Genomic DNA, 13,799 nt, shown 5'->3' on the forward strand with positions numbered 1-13,799 from the left:
ATATTTTAAAAATAAATGTGTAATTAAAATAAAGAACAATAAAGTTTTTTAACTGAAATAAATGTTTACAAATATTAATATAATTTTTTTTTTGTTTGATTTTTTTTTTAATTAATGCTTGAATGACATAACAAGACATAACATTGCCAAGGGAATGCATACACATACACACCAAATAATAATAATAATAATATAAATAAATAAATTCTACATAATACCCCCACACACACACATCTTACAACAAATTGAAAATAATTAAAATTTAATAAAAAATAAATAAAAATCTAAAAGCTGTAACAATATAACCAAAACATAAGTTGCAAAATGACAAGAACACAGACACTACAATTGTATTAATACAACAACATACACAGACACTGACACACTATGAAAGCTTCTAAATACATGGATTTTCTTTAAATAGCCTATTTTTTGTCATAATATTTAAGAAATCTTGTTTTGCTGTTCTGCTTATTAATTTGCAACATACTCCAGGGGTCTATTTAGCTAATTAATAATAAAAAATAATGTCTTTTAAACTGAAAGAGAGTGTAACTGCAACCAGCGCAACACAAATACAGATGTACAAATACAAATATTAGCTTTCTTATATTTCAAAGGTAATATTTTTGTATCATAATTAGCCTAGCATTTCATTCGGAGTACAATGACGCCACAGTGTGGAACTCCTCGCAGCGCGTGCTTGGTCTCAGCGGACTCTTTTGACTCTCGACACGGAAGTCGCTCATTATTATTTACTAAACCGCATTAGGACGATATCGATCTGCTGTTGATTTAGATCAACAGTTCCTCTCCAGTGTCACACTGCAGAATGCGGTTGACATGTTGGCTGGTGTTCGCTGGCTGTCTCTCGATCACGGCGGCGATAGAGCCGATCAGCACCAGCATCGCTGTCGGGATGGCCGCGGCTCTCACCGGGTTTCTGGCCAGTTATCAGAACGTGCTCTATTACTTTCACGAGTGCTGCAGACCGGAGTGGATCTCATACAACAAAACAGGTGTGTAAGGGATGCTTTGTCTTCACTGCTAGTTCTAGGAAGCAATATAGATGTGCGTATGTTGCAATGTTGGTCATATGGTAACCTATAAATCCACATTATATTAAAATGAATTAAATCCACATTTATCTTTTACATTAATCAATTCCCTGCGCTTGAATGCAAAACAAATAGGCAGCCAGAACATATGTATATTATCGAACCGGACGCTGCGCGCATGCGCTATCCGTCGCACGCAATTGGCGTCACTTTTCCCAAGTAGGAAGTGCGGGCTGTGAGTGAGTTGGAGCCTTCGTTTTGTTTTTTTTCCCCGTTTTCAATTAAAAGCATTGATGATTTATGTAGTAAAATGAAAGTTCGGCCGCCTCGCGCGTGGACAACCTTATTGCACTGCATTCTGGTCTCGGGGCTGATCGTGGAGGCCATAGAGCCCGTGTCCACCTCACTGCTGGTCGGGACAGGAGCTGCTTATCTGGGCAGAAAACTCTATCGCTATGTATATGAAACTTGTCATGAGAACTGGGTCAACTTTAATGCAACAGGTGAAAATGTGATCAACATGTGTATTATGGTTTGATTTGATCATCTTCTGATCATGGTTTTGTTCATTGTGTCCCGTAAAAGCACCAAAAAGCCACTTATCCCGTTTATTATGATTCTATTGATTTTTATAGTTTTTTTTTAAATACTGATAATAATTATTATTTTTAAAATATTGCAGCTAAATTGTATGTTTATTTTTAAATTATCATTGTAAACAAAGAAACTTGATGCATGTATCTATTTGAAGTGCAGATGTTACATATAAAGCATATGGTTACTGTGAATCTGTCCTCTCGTCCTCAGGACTGAAGTATGACCTTGACACCAAGCTGTACGGGCAGCACGTTGCTGCTCAGGTCATCCTGAAAGCCGTCACAGGCTTCATGAACAATGAAAACCCAAAGAAACCGCTGGTTCTGTCCCTCCACGGCTGGACCGGGACTGGGAAGAACTTCGTGAGCCAGCTCATAGCCGAAAATATATACGCGAAAGGAATGTCAAGCAGTTTTGTTCATCTGTTTACAGCAACGGCACACTTTCCTCACGAGATTCACATTGACACATACAAGGTAATGTTTGTTTATATATGCAAATGCATGGAAATGATATTATGTGTTTACTGCACCAACAAAATGCAAGTGTTTTATAGGCACATCTGTACAAAATGTATGTTTGCGATTGTTTAGTCCCAGTTACAGGAGTGGGTGAAGGGGAATGTTTCCATCTGCGCACGTTCCATGTTCATCTTTGATGAAATGGATAAAATGCATCCAGGGCTGATCGATAGTATAAAACCTTACCTGGACTTCTATGACAATCTGAACGGAGTGTCGTACAGACAGGCCATCTTCATTTTCCTCAGGTCAGTGTTTGCGTACTTAAGTAAACATAGAAAATTTCAATTTGTAAATCAGTAATTGAAAGATTAGTTCACTTTTGAATGATAATTTACTCACCTCCATGTCATCCAAGATGTTTATGTCTTTCTTTCTTCAGTCGAAAAGAAATTAAATTAAGGTTTTTGAGGAAAACATTCCAGGATTTTTCTCCATATAGTGGACTTCACTGGGGTTCAACGGGTTGAAGGTCCAAATGTCAGTTTCAGTGCAGCTTCAAAGAGCTCTACACGATCCCAGACGAGGAATAAGGGTCTTATCTAGTGAAACGATCGGTCATTTTCTAAAAAAAAAAAAGAAAAATTATATACTTTTTAACCACAAAGGCTCGTCTTGCACTGCTCTGCGATGCGCAATGCATTACGTAATCACGTTGGAAATGTCACACGTGATGTAGGCAGAAGTACCAATCCAATGTTTACAAAGCGAACGTGCAAAGACTAAACACCCTTTAAAAAGAAAGGTAAAACAACGATATTGGACGATTTTGTAGTTGGAGGAGAAAATTAGATGTTTTAGTTTTTCGCCCTACCACGGTACTTCCACCTAAGTCACGCGTGACCTTTCCAACATGATTACGTAATGCGTGGCGCATCGCAGAGCAGGGCAAGATTAGCATTTGTGGTTAAAAAGTATATACATTTTTATTTTTTAGAAAATGACTGATCATTTCTCTAGATAAGACCCTTATTCCTCGTCTGGGATCATGTAGAGCTCTTTGAAGCTGCACTGAAACTGACATTTGGACCTTCAACCCGTTGAACCCCAGTGAAGTCCACTATATGGAGAAAAATCCTGGAATGTTTTCCTCAAAAACTTTCATTTCTTCTCAACTGAAGAAAGACAGACATAAACATCTTAGATGACATGGGGGTGAGTAAATTATCAGGAAATTTTAAGTCTAAAGTGAACTAATCCTTTAATGCAATTGGTCATCATTGTACCGCCCATCAAGCACACTAAACAGACGACAAAATCTATTATGTGTATATATATGTATTTATTTGATCAAAAATACAGTAAAAATGGTAATATTGTAAAATATTATTACAGTTATAAGAACTGTTCTCTATCAGTTTTACGCAGAAAAACTGTTTTCAACATTAATGATGATAGTAATAAGAACCATTATTACTAATGAGCACCAATAATAATTGAGCAAATCATCATATTAGAATGATTTCTGAAGGATCATGTGACACTGAAGACTTTTATACAATATATTTAAATAAAAACAATCATTTCAAATTGTAATATTTTCAAGTATTTCTGATCAAATAAAAGCAGCATTGGTGAGTAGAAGAGACATTTAAAAAAAGTAATTATTCCAAACTTTTGACCGGTATGTATTTCCTTTGAAATGGCATAAAGGCTTCTTTTTTTTTTTCTTTTTTTTTGGAATCAGAAGACCCTTTTATACCCAGTTGTTTTTGTTTTTATAGTAATGCCGGTGGTGAGAACATCGTTCAGGTGGCTCTGGATTTCTGGAAGGACGGCAGAGAACGAGAGGAGATCCAGCTGAAGGATCTAGAGACGGCACTGTCACTGTCCGTCTTCAACAACAAAAACAGTAAGTGCTGAGGAAGACCCGGAGCTGAAATTTATGCTAATGGGAGTTTCATTTCCGACATGTGCTGTAAGTGGTAGACCAATCACAACAGACCGGGCCGTCTGACCAATCAGAGTAGAATAGGATCATGGAATAGAGGGTATGCACGTGACGTCACCGTCAGCCGTTATGACTGCGGTTACGCCCACTGAGTGGCAGCATTGGTTTTCAGCGTGAATGCCGCACACAAAACACACAAAACACACCCAAAACGGGAAAGAGCTTTGCGACTGACTGTACAAATAGATTTGACACAAAATCTGAGGTATATTTTTACAGACTGCTGAAAGCTACAGAAAAAAGAAGCAAATAGGTTCAATTCACAGAAACAGCTGGACTCCAGGCAGAGAAACATGTTTTGCAGTTATCATTTTGTGTCAAAATGTTGGATTTTGGGGTAAAATCATACCCTATATATTGTATTGTTATATATTGTGTTGACAATAACTCATCAATTAAATATTTACCATCTTATATTCTGCATAATTGGGTGTTTTTAAATAAACGCTGACAATTTTTGGGCTGGTTGATATGACGAAATATATAACATTGATATAAGTGATCACTCCGATTTACCTGTATTGTATTTATATAAAGCGTTCACAGCCAGATTTGCTTTATGTATTTCCCCGGCGTCGAAATCAGACACATATAAATGTCAGGAAACACGATTCCTAACTGCATGTCAATATCCATGGATTATGTTTCTTTGACATGTCATAATGAACACTTTCGAGGCCAACCTTTAGTGTAATCGTTTATTTTACTCGCGTTTTCGCAGTTTCCCCTATTAAATCCAGTCATGCTACAGGTTCTTTTGCCACTCAGTCCAGCTGAGGGAGCGTGTCTTCGCATACCCTCTATAGAGAGGTTTAGAGAGATTGAATCGTTGAACGAACCATTTTCAGACTCTTTGAGAAATGCTGCAATGTATATTATGAGAAAAATTCAAGTGTTTTTGACCTTGAATGCATGTAAATCTACTGTAGGAGACTGTAGGAACCTTTAAAATAGCATAATGGGGCACTTTAAACATTTACACATTTGTTTTTCTTCTCTCCATCCGCAGGTGGTTTCTGGCACACTAGTTTAATTGATAAGAACCTGGTGGATTTCTTCGTGCCGTTCCTTCCTCTGGAGTACAAGCACATCATTCAATGCGGTTTGGCCGAGATGGTCACCAAGGGTCACGCCCCGGATAAAGAAGTGGTTGAAGCGATGGCCCACGACCTGAACTACTTCCCTAAAGAGGAGCGCGTCTTCTCCATGCAGGGCTGCAAGGTCATCCCCAGCAGGCTGGACTTCTATGTTTGAACGAGAGGGAACAAAGAAAGACTCAAAAACAGCAAACTGGTTATCGCTTGTGTGCTTTTTTCACAGAAATCCCTTCTGTTCTTCTGCAGTAGAAAGAACTGGAGCAGAATTGCTCCTCAGACATTACTGCATTACATGATCTCTCTAAAGAGGGATGTTTTTTATTCAGTCACAAGTGTTTAATACGCTAATGGACTGTTTTATTGTTGTCAGATCAGCTGCTTTAAGTCCTTGTTTTCAAGGGCGTTTCTGTTGAAATGAAGTAGCAGAGGAACTTTTTTAAATGACTTTGCACATTGTGGAGCTACAAAAAAAGAAAACACTGGCTGTCGGCGATTTTATGTGTTGATCTGTATTAATTGTTATCATGAGAGAAAAAAATTGCCTTTATCTTGAAATATCACACACGTTTATTAATGCCATTTTATAATAAAAACAATGAGTTGGAACGTTTGGGATGAAGACGATCGTTAGCTAGAAGATATTTGTAGCTTAACCCAAATCTCATTTTTGCCTTTGAAACGTAATGGTCATTTGCTTTTCCAATTTGTCATTGTCAGGATTCAGATTTGTGTTGTCGATTTTAACTTGCAATGTCACAAAGTCTCTAATGCCACTGGTTCTGATTGAAGGTTTTGTTGAGTAAATCACAGTGCCTGGTTATCTTACAAGAATACAGTTTTTTTTTGTTTTTTTTTTAATCTATTATAGGCACTCATCATTATTAGATTTTTCTGGTTTAAACATAATTTCACATTTGAAACGTTTATGAAACTTGTTTTTGAGATGCACCAAGATAAAATGGGAAAAATACTTGAAAGATTCAATCTACACATTGATTTTGATAAAGCTTTATGACCTGAACGTACTCGATTGGTCTTGAGAATTTTATTTTTGTGCATGTTGGCAAGTTAATTTCTATTACTTTTTTATTGAGCCTCGCAGTGGTCCATGATAACTGGATAAGAAGTTTTAACATCATTACAGAGTCGCAGACATTGCTGGAATTTACTTTTTGTGGATCAGATAATCACAATCCTGGAAATGAACGGAGTGAAACAACGTCTCCAGGAAAACTAGACTAAGGGGCAGTTTACGCGACACCATTTTCAACTAAAAACGGAAAACTTATGCGTTTTGGCCGTTCATTTTCACGACAGCAGTGTTTTGGGGGCCTGGAAACGTAAACATTTGAAATCTATATCATCTCCGTGTAAACTACAGAAAAGCGAATTTGTGAAGACGGTGGCGTCCCTGACCTTTTGGGGCCTGAAAACGCAAACATTTGAAAACGGGTTTCAAAGTGTAAGTTTGTGAAAACTATAGTTATTGTCTTGTTGTTAACTACAGAAACGTGTATTTATGAAGACGGTGACGTTCCTGACTTGTGTGAACGGGGAAGGTTTTTAATAACGTTGTCTGTGAAAAACGAAAAAAAAAAAAAAAATACTTAAACGTACCCTACGTTTTCACTAGAACTTCCTGCCAATAAAGTACTTAGACCAGATCAAAGCTATAAAAATGTATTTATAAAAATCACAATTTCAAAATTCCCTGATATTTGTCAAATTAACAGGGTTTTCACAGAAGGCCATACTATTTAAACTGAGGGGCTGTTTACACGACACCGTTTTTAATTAAAAACGTAAAGCTTTTTTTCTATTCGTTTTGGCCGTTCATTTACACGACAACAGCATTTTGGTGACCTGAAAATGGGTTTCAAAGTGCAAGTTTTTGAAAACAATACATTTCCATGCAAACTGCAAAAACGCGAATCTGTGAAAACGGTGACGTCATGCACATATGCGTATTACGTTTTTAGTCTGTCCACCTTATTTTTCAGCATGTTTTCTGTGAATGTGCGAGACTTCCGATTTATTAGCCGCTATAGGAAAATGAGAAGAATATCAAAGTGCAGTAAACTGTAAAAATAAGGTGGATAGGCATGCGCATTTGATGCAAGTGCTCTGTAAAAGAATGCGTATATGCGCAGGCGCATAGTCTTTCTTTACAAAGTGACATCGCCAACTAATTGTCTGGCTTGCATTATACAGCGTTTTCATTTTCGCGGATCCGTGTGAACGGGATAGTTTTGATAACGTTGTCATAGAAAATGTTGTCAAGAAAAAACGTTTCCGTACATAATTTAGTACATAATTGTTGTGTAAACGTACCCAAATCGAAGTTTTTGAAAACGATAGTTATTATTGTCTCCATGTAAACTACAAATTTGTGAAAATGGTGACGGAAATGGTGACGTCCCTGACATGGATAATACGTTTTTAATCGTTTTCGCGGATCCGTGTAAACAGGGATCATTTTGATAACGTCGCCTACATGTGAAAAATGCAACAACAACAAAAAAAACTTAAATGTACCCTACATTTTCACTACAAATTCTAGCCCATAAAGTACTTAGAGCAGATCAAAGCTATAAAAATGTATTTATGAAAATCACAATTTCAAAATTCTCTGATATTTGTACAATTAAGCGTGTTTCCACAATCTGATGTGTAATTATGTTGGTTTGAGAAGGCCAACATACTATTTAAACTAATTCTTCTAAACGTCTTCCGTTTCTCAACGTAACTCTTCCTAGAGCTTTCAAGCTACAACCACCAAACTTGGCAGTGACAGGTCTAAACTACAAAATACTTCCATTCAGGGTGTGAAAACGTTTTCTAGCAATGACTCGTTTCGGGCATCTCCACCAAACTCGGCATACTTCTTCAGGCTGATCTGTGTGATCATGGTGTAATATTTCAAACCCGCTGGATTTAGAGATGATTCTGCAAAATTAAGGCGCAGCTCGATGGCGCCTTGATTTTGTGGAATCATCTCTAAATCCAGCGGGATTTTCGCCTTTGTTTTGAATAAGCGACCTCTAGCGGTGAAAACTTACATACTGTGCCTTTAACTGTCAAAACTCACACGCACAAGGCCTTAAAGTGTTAGTTCACCCAAAAATGAAAATTCTGCCATCATTTACTCACCCTCATATTGTTCCAAATCTGTATAAGTTGACAACTTCTGTTGAACACAAAAGAAAATATTTTAAAGATTGTTGGTAAGCAGGCGGTAGCCATTGACTTCCATATTATTATTTTTCTACTATGGAAGTCAATGGTACCGTCAACTGTTTGATTGCCAACATTCTTTGAAATATATTCTTTGTGTTCAAAAGAACAAAGAAACTCATTCATTTTTGGGTGAACTATCCCTTTAAGAACCCATTTCTCTCCCTCCCCCTCTCTTAAATGCCACGTCTGTAAATGATTACTTCGTTTCTTAATATGTTTATGGCATGCGATTGATAAATGGCAGGTGAGAAGTTCCCAGGACACCACATAAATACAGCTGTATCACTGTCTGATTAAATCAGTCTCATGGTACCACCATAATAAAATATAACAAAATTAAATATCAGCTCTCTTAACACAGAATGCAGAAACAATGAAAAAATAATAAATGCAAAGAGAAACAGCTGAAAATTTTATTTGAAAATAAACAGCACTTTATTTCTGATCCACGTGTTTTTGTGAGTCCAGATGAGAAGACAAAACTCCAACTGTCAGCAAATCATCCAGTCTTGTGATTTCAAGATCTCCGGTATTCTGACAATGACAACAGTATCCACGCAAGAGCCGTTCCCGGCTGTACTCAAGAGTCACAGTTCCATGTTAAACGCTTCAGGTTTCCATTATACAAGCAGCACGGCATTAATACAGCCATCATTTTCTGGGTTATTCGTCACCTGGGCGAATTTACCTGAAACACAACATCACATTTTATTTTTCATTCTGTGAAACATAAGTATTGCATAGCCAAAAAGTAAAGAGCCAATCAGACTGACCCCAGATGACCTTCCCGCCCTGCGTGACCAATCCGAGCTCACTGACGTTGACCTCAATGACTGTTCCCTTGGTGATGACGCCCAGCGTAGTGTACAGGGAGGAGGAAGGGTTCTTCTTCACCCCCAGGATGGGCAAACAGAACGTGGCCTTCAGTTCGGGATGAGTGACGTGTGCCTTCTTAAACCTCAGACCCTGGAGACATTTACAATTCACAACTCCGTTAATATAAACATCAAAATATTTGGTAACACTTTACAGTAAAGTTCCATTTGTGCTGATCTGTTTAATAATCTTGTTTATTTCAACATTTACTTATACATTACTAAAATCAAAAGTTGCATCTGTTAATATTATTTAATGGACTTGAAAACACTGAACTAATGTTAACAAACATTAACAAATAATGTAAAAAATGCTAATTGTTAATTAATTTTAGTTAATGCATTAACTAACGTTAACTTAATGGACCTTACTGTAAAGTGTTAACAAACATTTACCTATTTGTTGCATTTATTGTGTAATATGGCTTCTATTATACATATATATATATATATATACACACACACATACACATATACATGTATAGAATATGAACTAGAATATATATTAATATTATATAATATATATAAATAATAAATATTTGTTAGGTAAATATAGGATATATATATATAGGGTAAATAAAACAATGCTAATGTGTTTATTAATGTTAATTTTTGGGACCTTATTGTAAAGTGTAAAATATTTACGTATTTGTTGCATTTAGTGTTAATATGGCTTATATATGTGTGTATATATATATATATATATATATATATATATATACATATATGGTAATTAATATATTCACTCACACACACACATATATATATATAATATTAATGAATTTTTATTTGGCATTTCTATTCTCACAACTCACTCAATATATTATTTTTATCCATATCCAAGAGTGCATGTGTGATATTTTACCATAGGTCTGATGAAGCGCTCATATTTGGGCGGTTTTCGTGTGAAACCGTCTCCTACGAAACAGACTTTGGTCACCATTCTCTTCCAGGCCTTTTTCTGTCTTTTTCCTGTGCGGATGACTTTCAGAACCTCAGTTTCACCCTGGGCTCGGACCTTCGGTAAAGGAACCTCCCACTTTCCCTAAAAAAACACAGCAAACAAACCTTATATTTATAGCATGGGCACCTCACAGAAAGGGAAAAAACATGAAATGGCAGTTATACCTCTGTGATATGACACACTTCTAAATGAAACAGGATATTAAAGGAGAAAAAAAATAAATGAAGGATGTGACTTACAACTGACTGGATTGGTCTAAATTTATGTTTATTTTAATTTATATTTTTCTCTTGCAAGTTCCTTTGAACATCATCAAAAGATAAAGCAGAACCTTCTAGCTTTCACAATAGTTTCATATATTTGCTCCAAAGCTTTTTGCTCAGGTGCAAGTTGGTTATTATTGTTAACTAAAACTATTAACATTTCTGTTAATTGAAATAAAACTGAAATAAAATGATATATAAATATTAGTTGAAAAACTTTAAGCGAAAATTAGAAACGTTGCCTTGGCAAAAAATTAACTGGAAATAAATGAAACTAAAACTGAAATAAAAATAAACCTAATAGTAATATTTAAAAAAAAAAAAATTAACATGAAACTAAAAATCTAAAAATAAAAGATAATTCAAAATATTAATAAAACTAAAATAAAAACTTAAATAACACTGGGTACAACAGGACCAACTTTTAAAGCCCCCGTGCAGTCAATAATTTTATCCCTTGAAACTCAAATTTAATAATCAAAATGGCATATTTAAATGTTTTTTTTCCCTGTGAAAATAATTTATTCATGCCTTTAAACAGCTTGAATGTAACTCTACACCCTTGCTTCATTTAGTATACATGGAATCATGAATATGCAAATTAGTCTCCGCCTCCACTCATTCACACTACCTGATTCACTCGGTCAACTGTGGTAAACGCTGCACAATAGCAAGTGTAAATATTGGTTTAATTCAGCCATATATGTTTGAACCATAAACTGATTCAGAAGAAGACAAGGAAGAGTGAATTATACAGGCTCGTCTACAAGTCGATGTATCAGAATGGTAATGCGTTTTATGTATCGCTCTCTACAACACCGGACACATAACGTTAATTCACATGATTAGCCTTTTTGCTTGACTACGTTATCAAACAGTTAATAATGTGTGGCTAATGTTACACAAACCATGTTCCCGTTCGCCATCTCAGAGTCAGACAGCTGCCTTCTAAAAATCAGCATCCTTACAAACGCTTTGAACATCATAGAAAGTAAGTGAATAAAAACTCCGTCCCACTTGTGACAGGATTGGTTACAACATGTTTGTGACGGCAGAAAAAAGGTATGGTTTTCAAACCACTGCAGTTTTAAGGAGAAAATACTCAGCAATGTCTGATTGGATACTTACAGCCTTCTCTTTCCTCTTCTGTTTGATCATATTTGAGAGAACTTTGGCGCGTGATTGGCCCTCTCTGTCCAGCAGGTAAGCTGGCACCGCCCCTTCTGGTGTCTTGTCATCGTCCTTCTGCTTGCTCTTCCTCTGCTCGTGCATCTTAAGGCTGTAACGCAAATAAATATGCCACAGGTCATCAAAACATTATATTTTAGCCTATATCTATATCTGATGGTAAGTAAAGCTTACGTCTTCTTCATCTGGATCTTCTCAGCGTGTCTCTGTTTGTGGTAGAGTTTGGCTTTGAGGCCGATCATCTTTCTGGCTTTGTGTGAGCGCTCGTGTGCCTCACGGCTTTCCTTCTTCCTCTTCCTCTCGTGGTGGTCCAGGCGATAGCCATGACGCTTGCGGTGTAACTCGATGTGCTCGTTCTGCGGCTGTAGACAAACACAGGGAGTTCAACTACATTTTGTCTGTGGGGTTATAATAGTGATTATTAAATGTTTTCCCAAATATGAATCTACATCCATGTGATCATAACTGATCTTACTGATTCCACTTTTCTCCATCTATATTGAATGTGACAAGTATTACGCATCAAATCAAAGTGCAAGCAAATAGCCAGATATAAACACATAAAGATAACATGATACAAATCAACTGAGCTCTTCAATGCTGTGACTCACTGGGGGTTGTAATAACAATATCAGAGGAATCACAAATATTATAAGCTCCGCCTTTATAGTAATGAGCCACAGTTCTTGCATAATGTCACTAAAGCATTATGGTATTAACATATAAACAGAGGGAAAAATAGACCATAGAACAATTGGCTATATATATATAGACAGAGCTGGGTAGTAACGGATTACATGTAATCTGGATTATGTAATCAGATTCCAAAAATCAAGTACTTGTAATTAGAGTAAACTACTTTTTAAAATACTCGTAATCAGACTACAGTTACTTTTTTATGGATTACATGATTACATATTATTTACACAATGGCAGTAAGTTGTTCACAATTCACTGATTCTACTAATTTTTCATTTTTTTTTAATGTTTATTTTTTTTCATAATAAACCTGCCGCTTATATACATTCGTGATTCTTCGAGTTTTTCCGGCGGTGAGGGGGAAGGGTGTGGAATCGTGCACAGAAATCAGCAACAACAAGAATATTTGTTTTTATAATGTTGCTATCAGCAAACACTAACAGGTACATTAGTGTTAGTATTTTGAAGTATTAACTGTCCATACATTGCATTTTAAAAAGAATCTGTTGAGGCTGTTGTTGGTGAATAGAATATATTTTTTCTTTGTATCTGTCAAAATATTATCCTACAATATATGTGACATCAAATAAGGGTTAGCACAAAAGTAATCTAAATGTAATCCAAAAGTAGTCAGATTACTTTACCAAAAATGTGTAATCTAAGAGATTATATTACTGATTACCAATTTTGTCAAGTAATTTGCAATCAGTAACTGATTAAAATTCATAAGTAATCAACCCAGCTCTGTATATATATCTTTGATATTAAGTTTTATATATATATACATATAAATTTAATATAAAAATATATATAATTTAAACACATATAGGGAGTCATAACAAAAAAAAAATAGATTTTTAATAACAAAAAACATGCTGTTCTGTAGTTGGTATAGTATGTAGTTACGTATAAAATATATGTTAAATATTACGCACAGAAACGACTCAAACGAAACATAAACACACAGACAGCCACATGTCAGCCAGACTCGCACTAAACAAACACATTTACACGACACTGGCAGAATTTTTCTTCTCACCATGATGTGATCTGTGGTGTTGAAGTGTTTATAGAGCTCTCAAGTGTTGTTTAATCCGCTGTTTGGTGTCTAGCTCTGATATTTTGATGGTTTTATTTAAGACTCGAGTTCGCGATGTTCTTCACTCAGAGTCTGTTCTATAGAGGAAGCGCGTCTGTAAAAAAGCCTCCGGTCACAACATCCTCCTCATTCACAGCAATGCCTGCAAACATACGCCTGTTTTGAGTATTAACCACTCTTGATATATATTCTGAAAAGAGATATATTAAATATATGTTTCAGTTAATGTCCGTGGTGCTGAATAAACAAT

The 13,799-nt window shown here is 35.9% G+C and overlaps 2 protein-coding genes across 3 annotated transcripts; one reads left to right on the plus strand and one right to left on the minus strand.

The window, feature by feature from the left end:
* The first annotated feature begins 643 nt into the window (after nt 1-643).
* Nucleotides 644-6,249, plus strand: tor1 (torsin family 1). 2 transcript variants are annotated; one of them, XM_051878277.1, is made up of 5 exons: nt 644-1,019; nt 1,866-2,131; nt 2,249-2,424; nt 3,901-4,028; nt 5,137-6,249. In XM_051878277.1, exons 1-5 carry the CDS (start codon nt 833-835, stop codon nt 5,379-5,381), a joined length of 1,002 nt encoding a protein of 333 aa, XP_051734237.1. In that variant the 5' UTR covers nt 644-832; the 3' UTR covers nt 5,382-6,249. The 2 variants fall into 2 exon arrangements, with proteins under 2 accessions (XP_051734237.1, XP_051734236.1); XM_051878276.1 differs by lacking the exon at nt 644-1,019 and adding an exon at nt 1,262-1,561.
* A 2,611-nt stretch (nt 6,250-8,860) lies between these two features.
* Nucleotides 8,861-13,666, minus strand: nsa2 (NSA2 ribosome biogenesis homolog (S. cerevisiae)). Its single transcript, XM_051878280.1, has 6 exons — nt 13,490-13,666; nt 11,926-12,113; nt 11,692-11,842; nt 10,202-10,381; nt 9,235-9,427; nt 8,861-9,149 (listed from the first exon to the last, which is right to left on the minus strand). Exons 1-6 carry the CDS (start codon nt 13,490-13,492, stop codon nt 9,082-9,084), a joined length of 783 nt encoding a protein of 260 aa, XP_051734240.1. The 5' UTR covers nt 13,493-13,666; the 3' UTR covers nt 8,861-9,081.
* Nucleotides 13,667-13,799: the final 133 nt, after the last annotated feature.

This window comes from Ctenopharyngodon idella, chromosome 21 (assembly GCF_019924925.1).
Source record: "Ctenopharyngodon idella isolate HZGC_01 chromosome 21, HZGC01, whole genome shotgun sequence".
Lineage (NCBI taxonomy): Eukaryota > Metazoa > Chordata > Actinopteri > Cypriniformes > Xenocyprididae > Ctenopharyngodon > Ctenopharyngodon idella.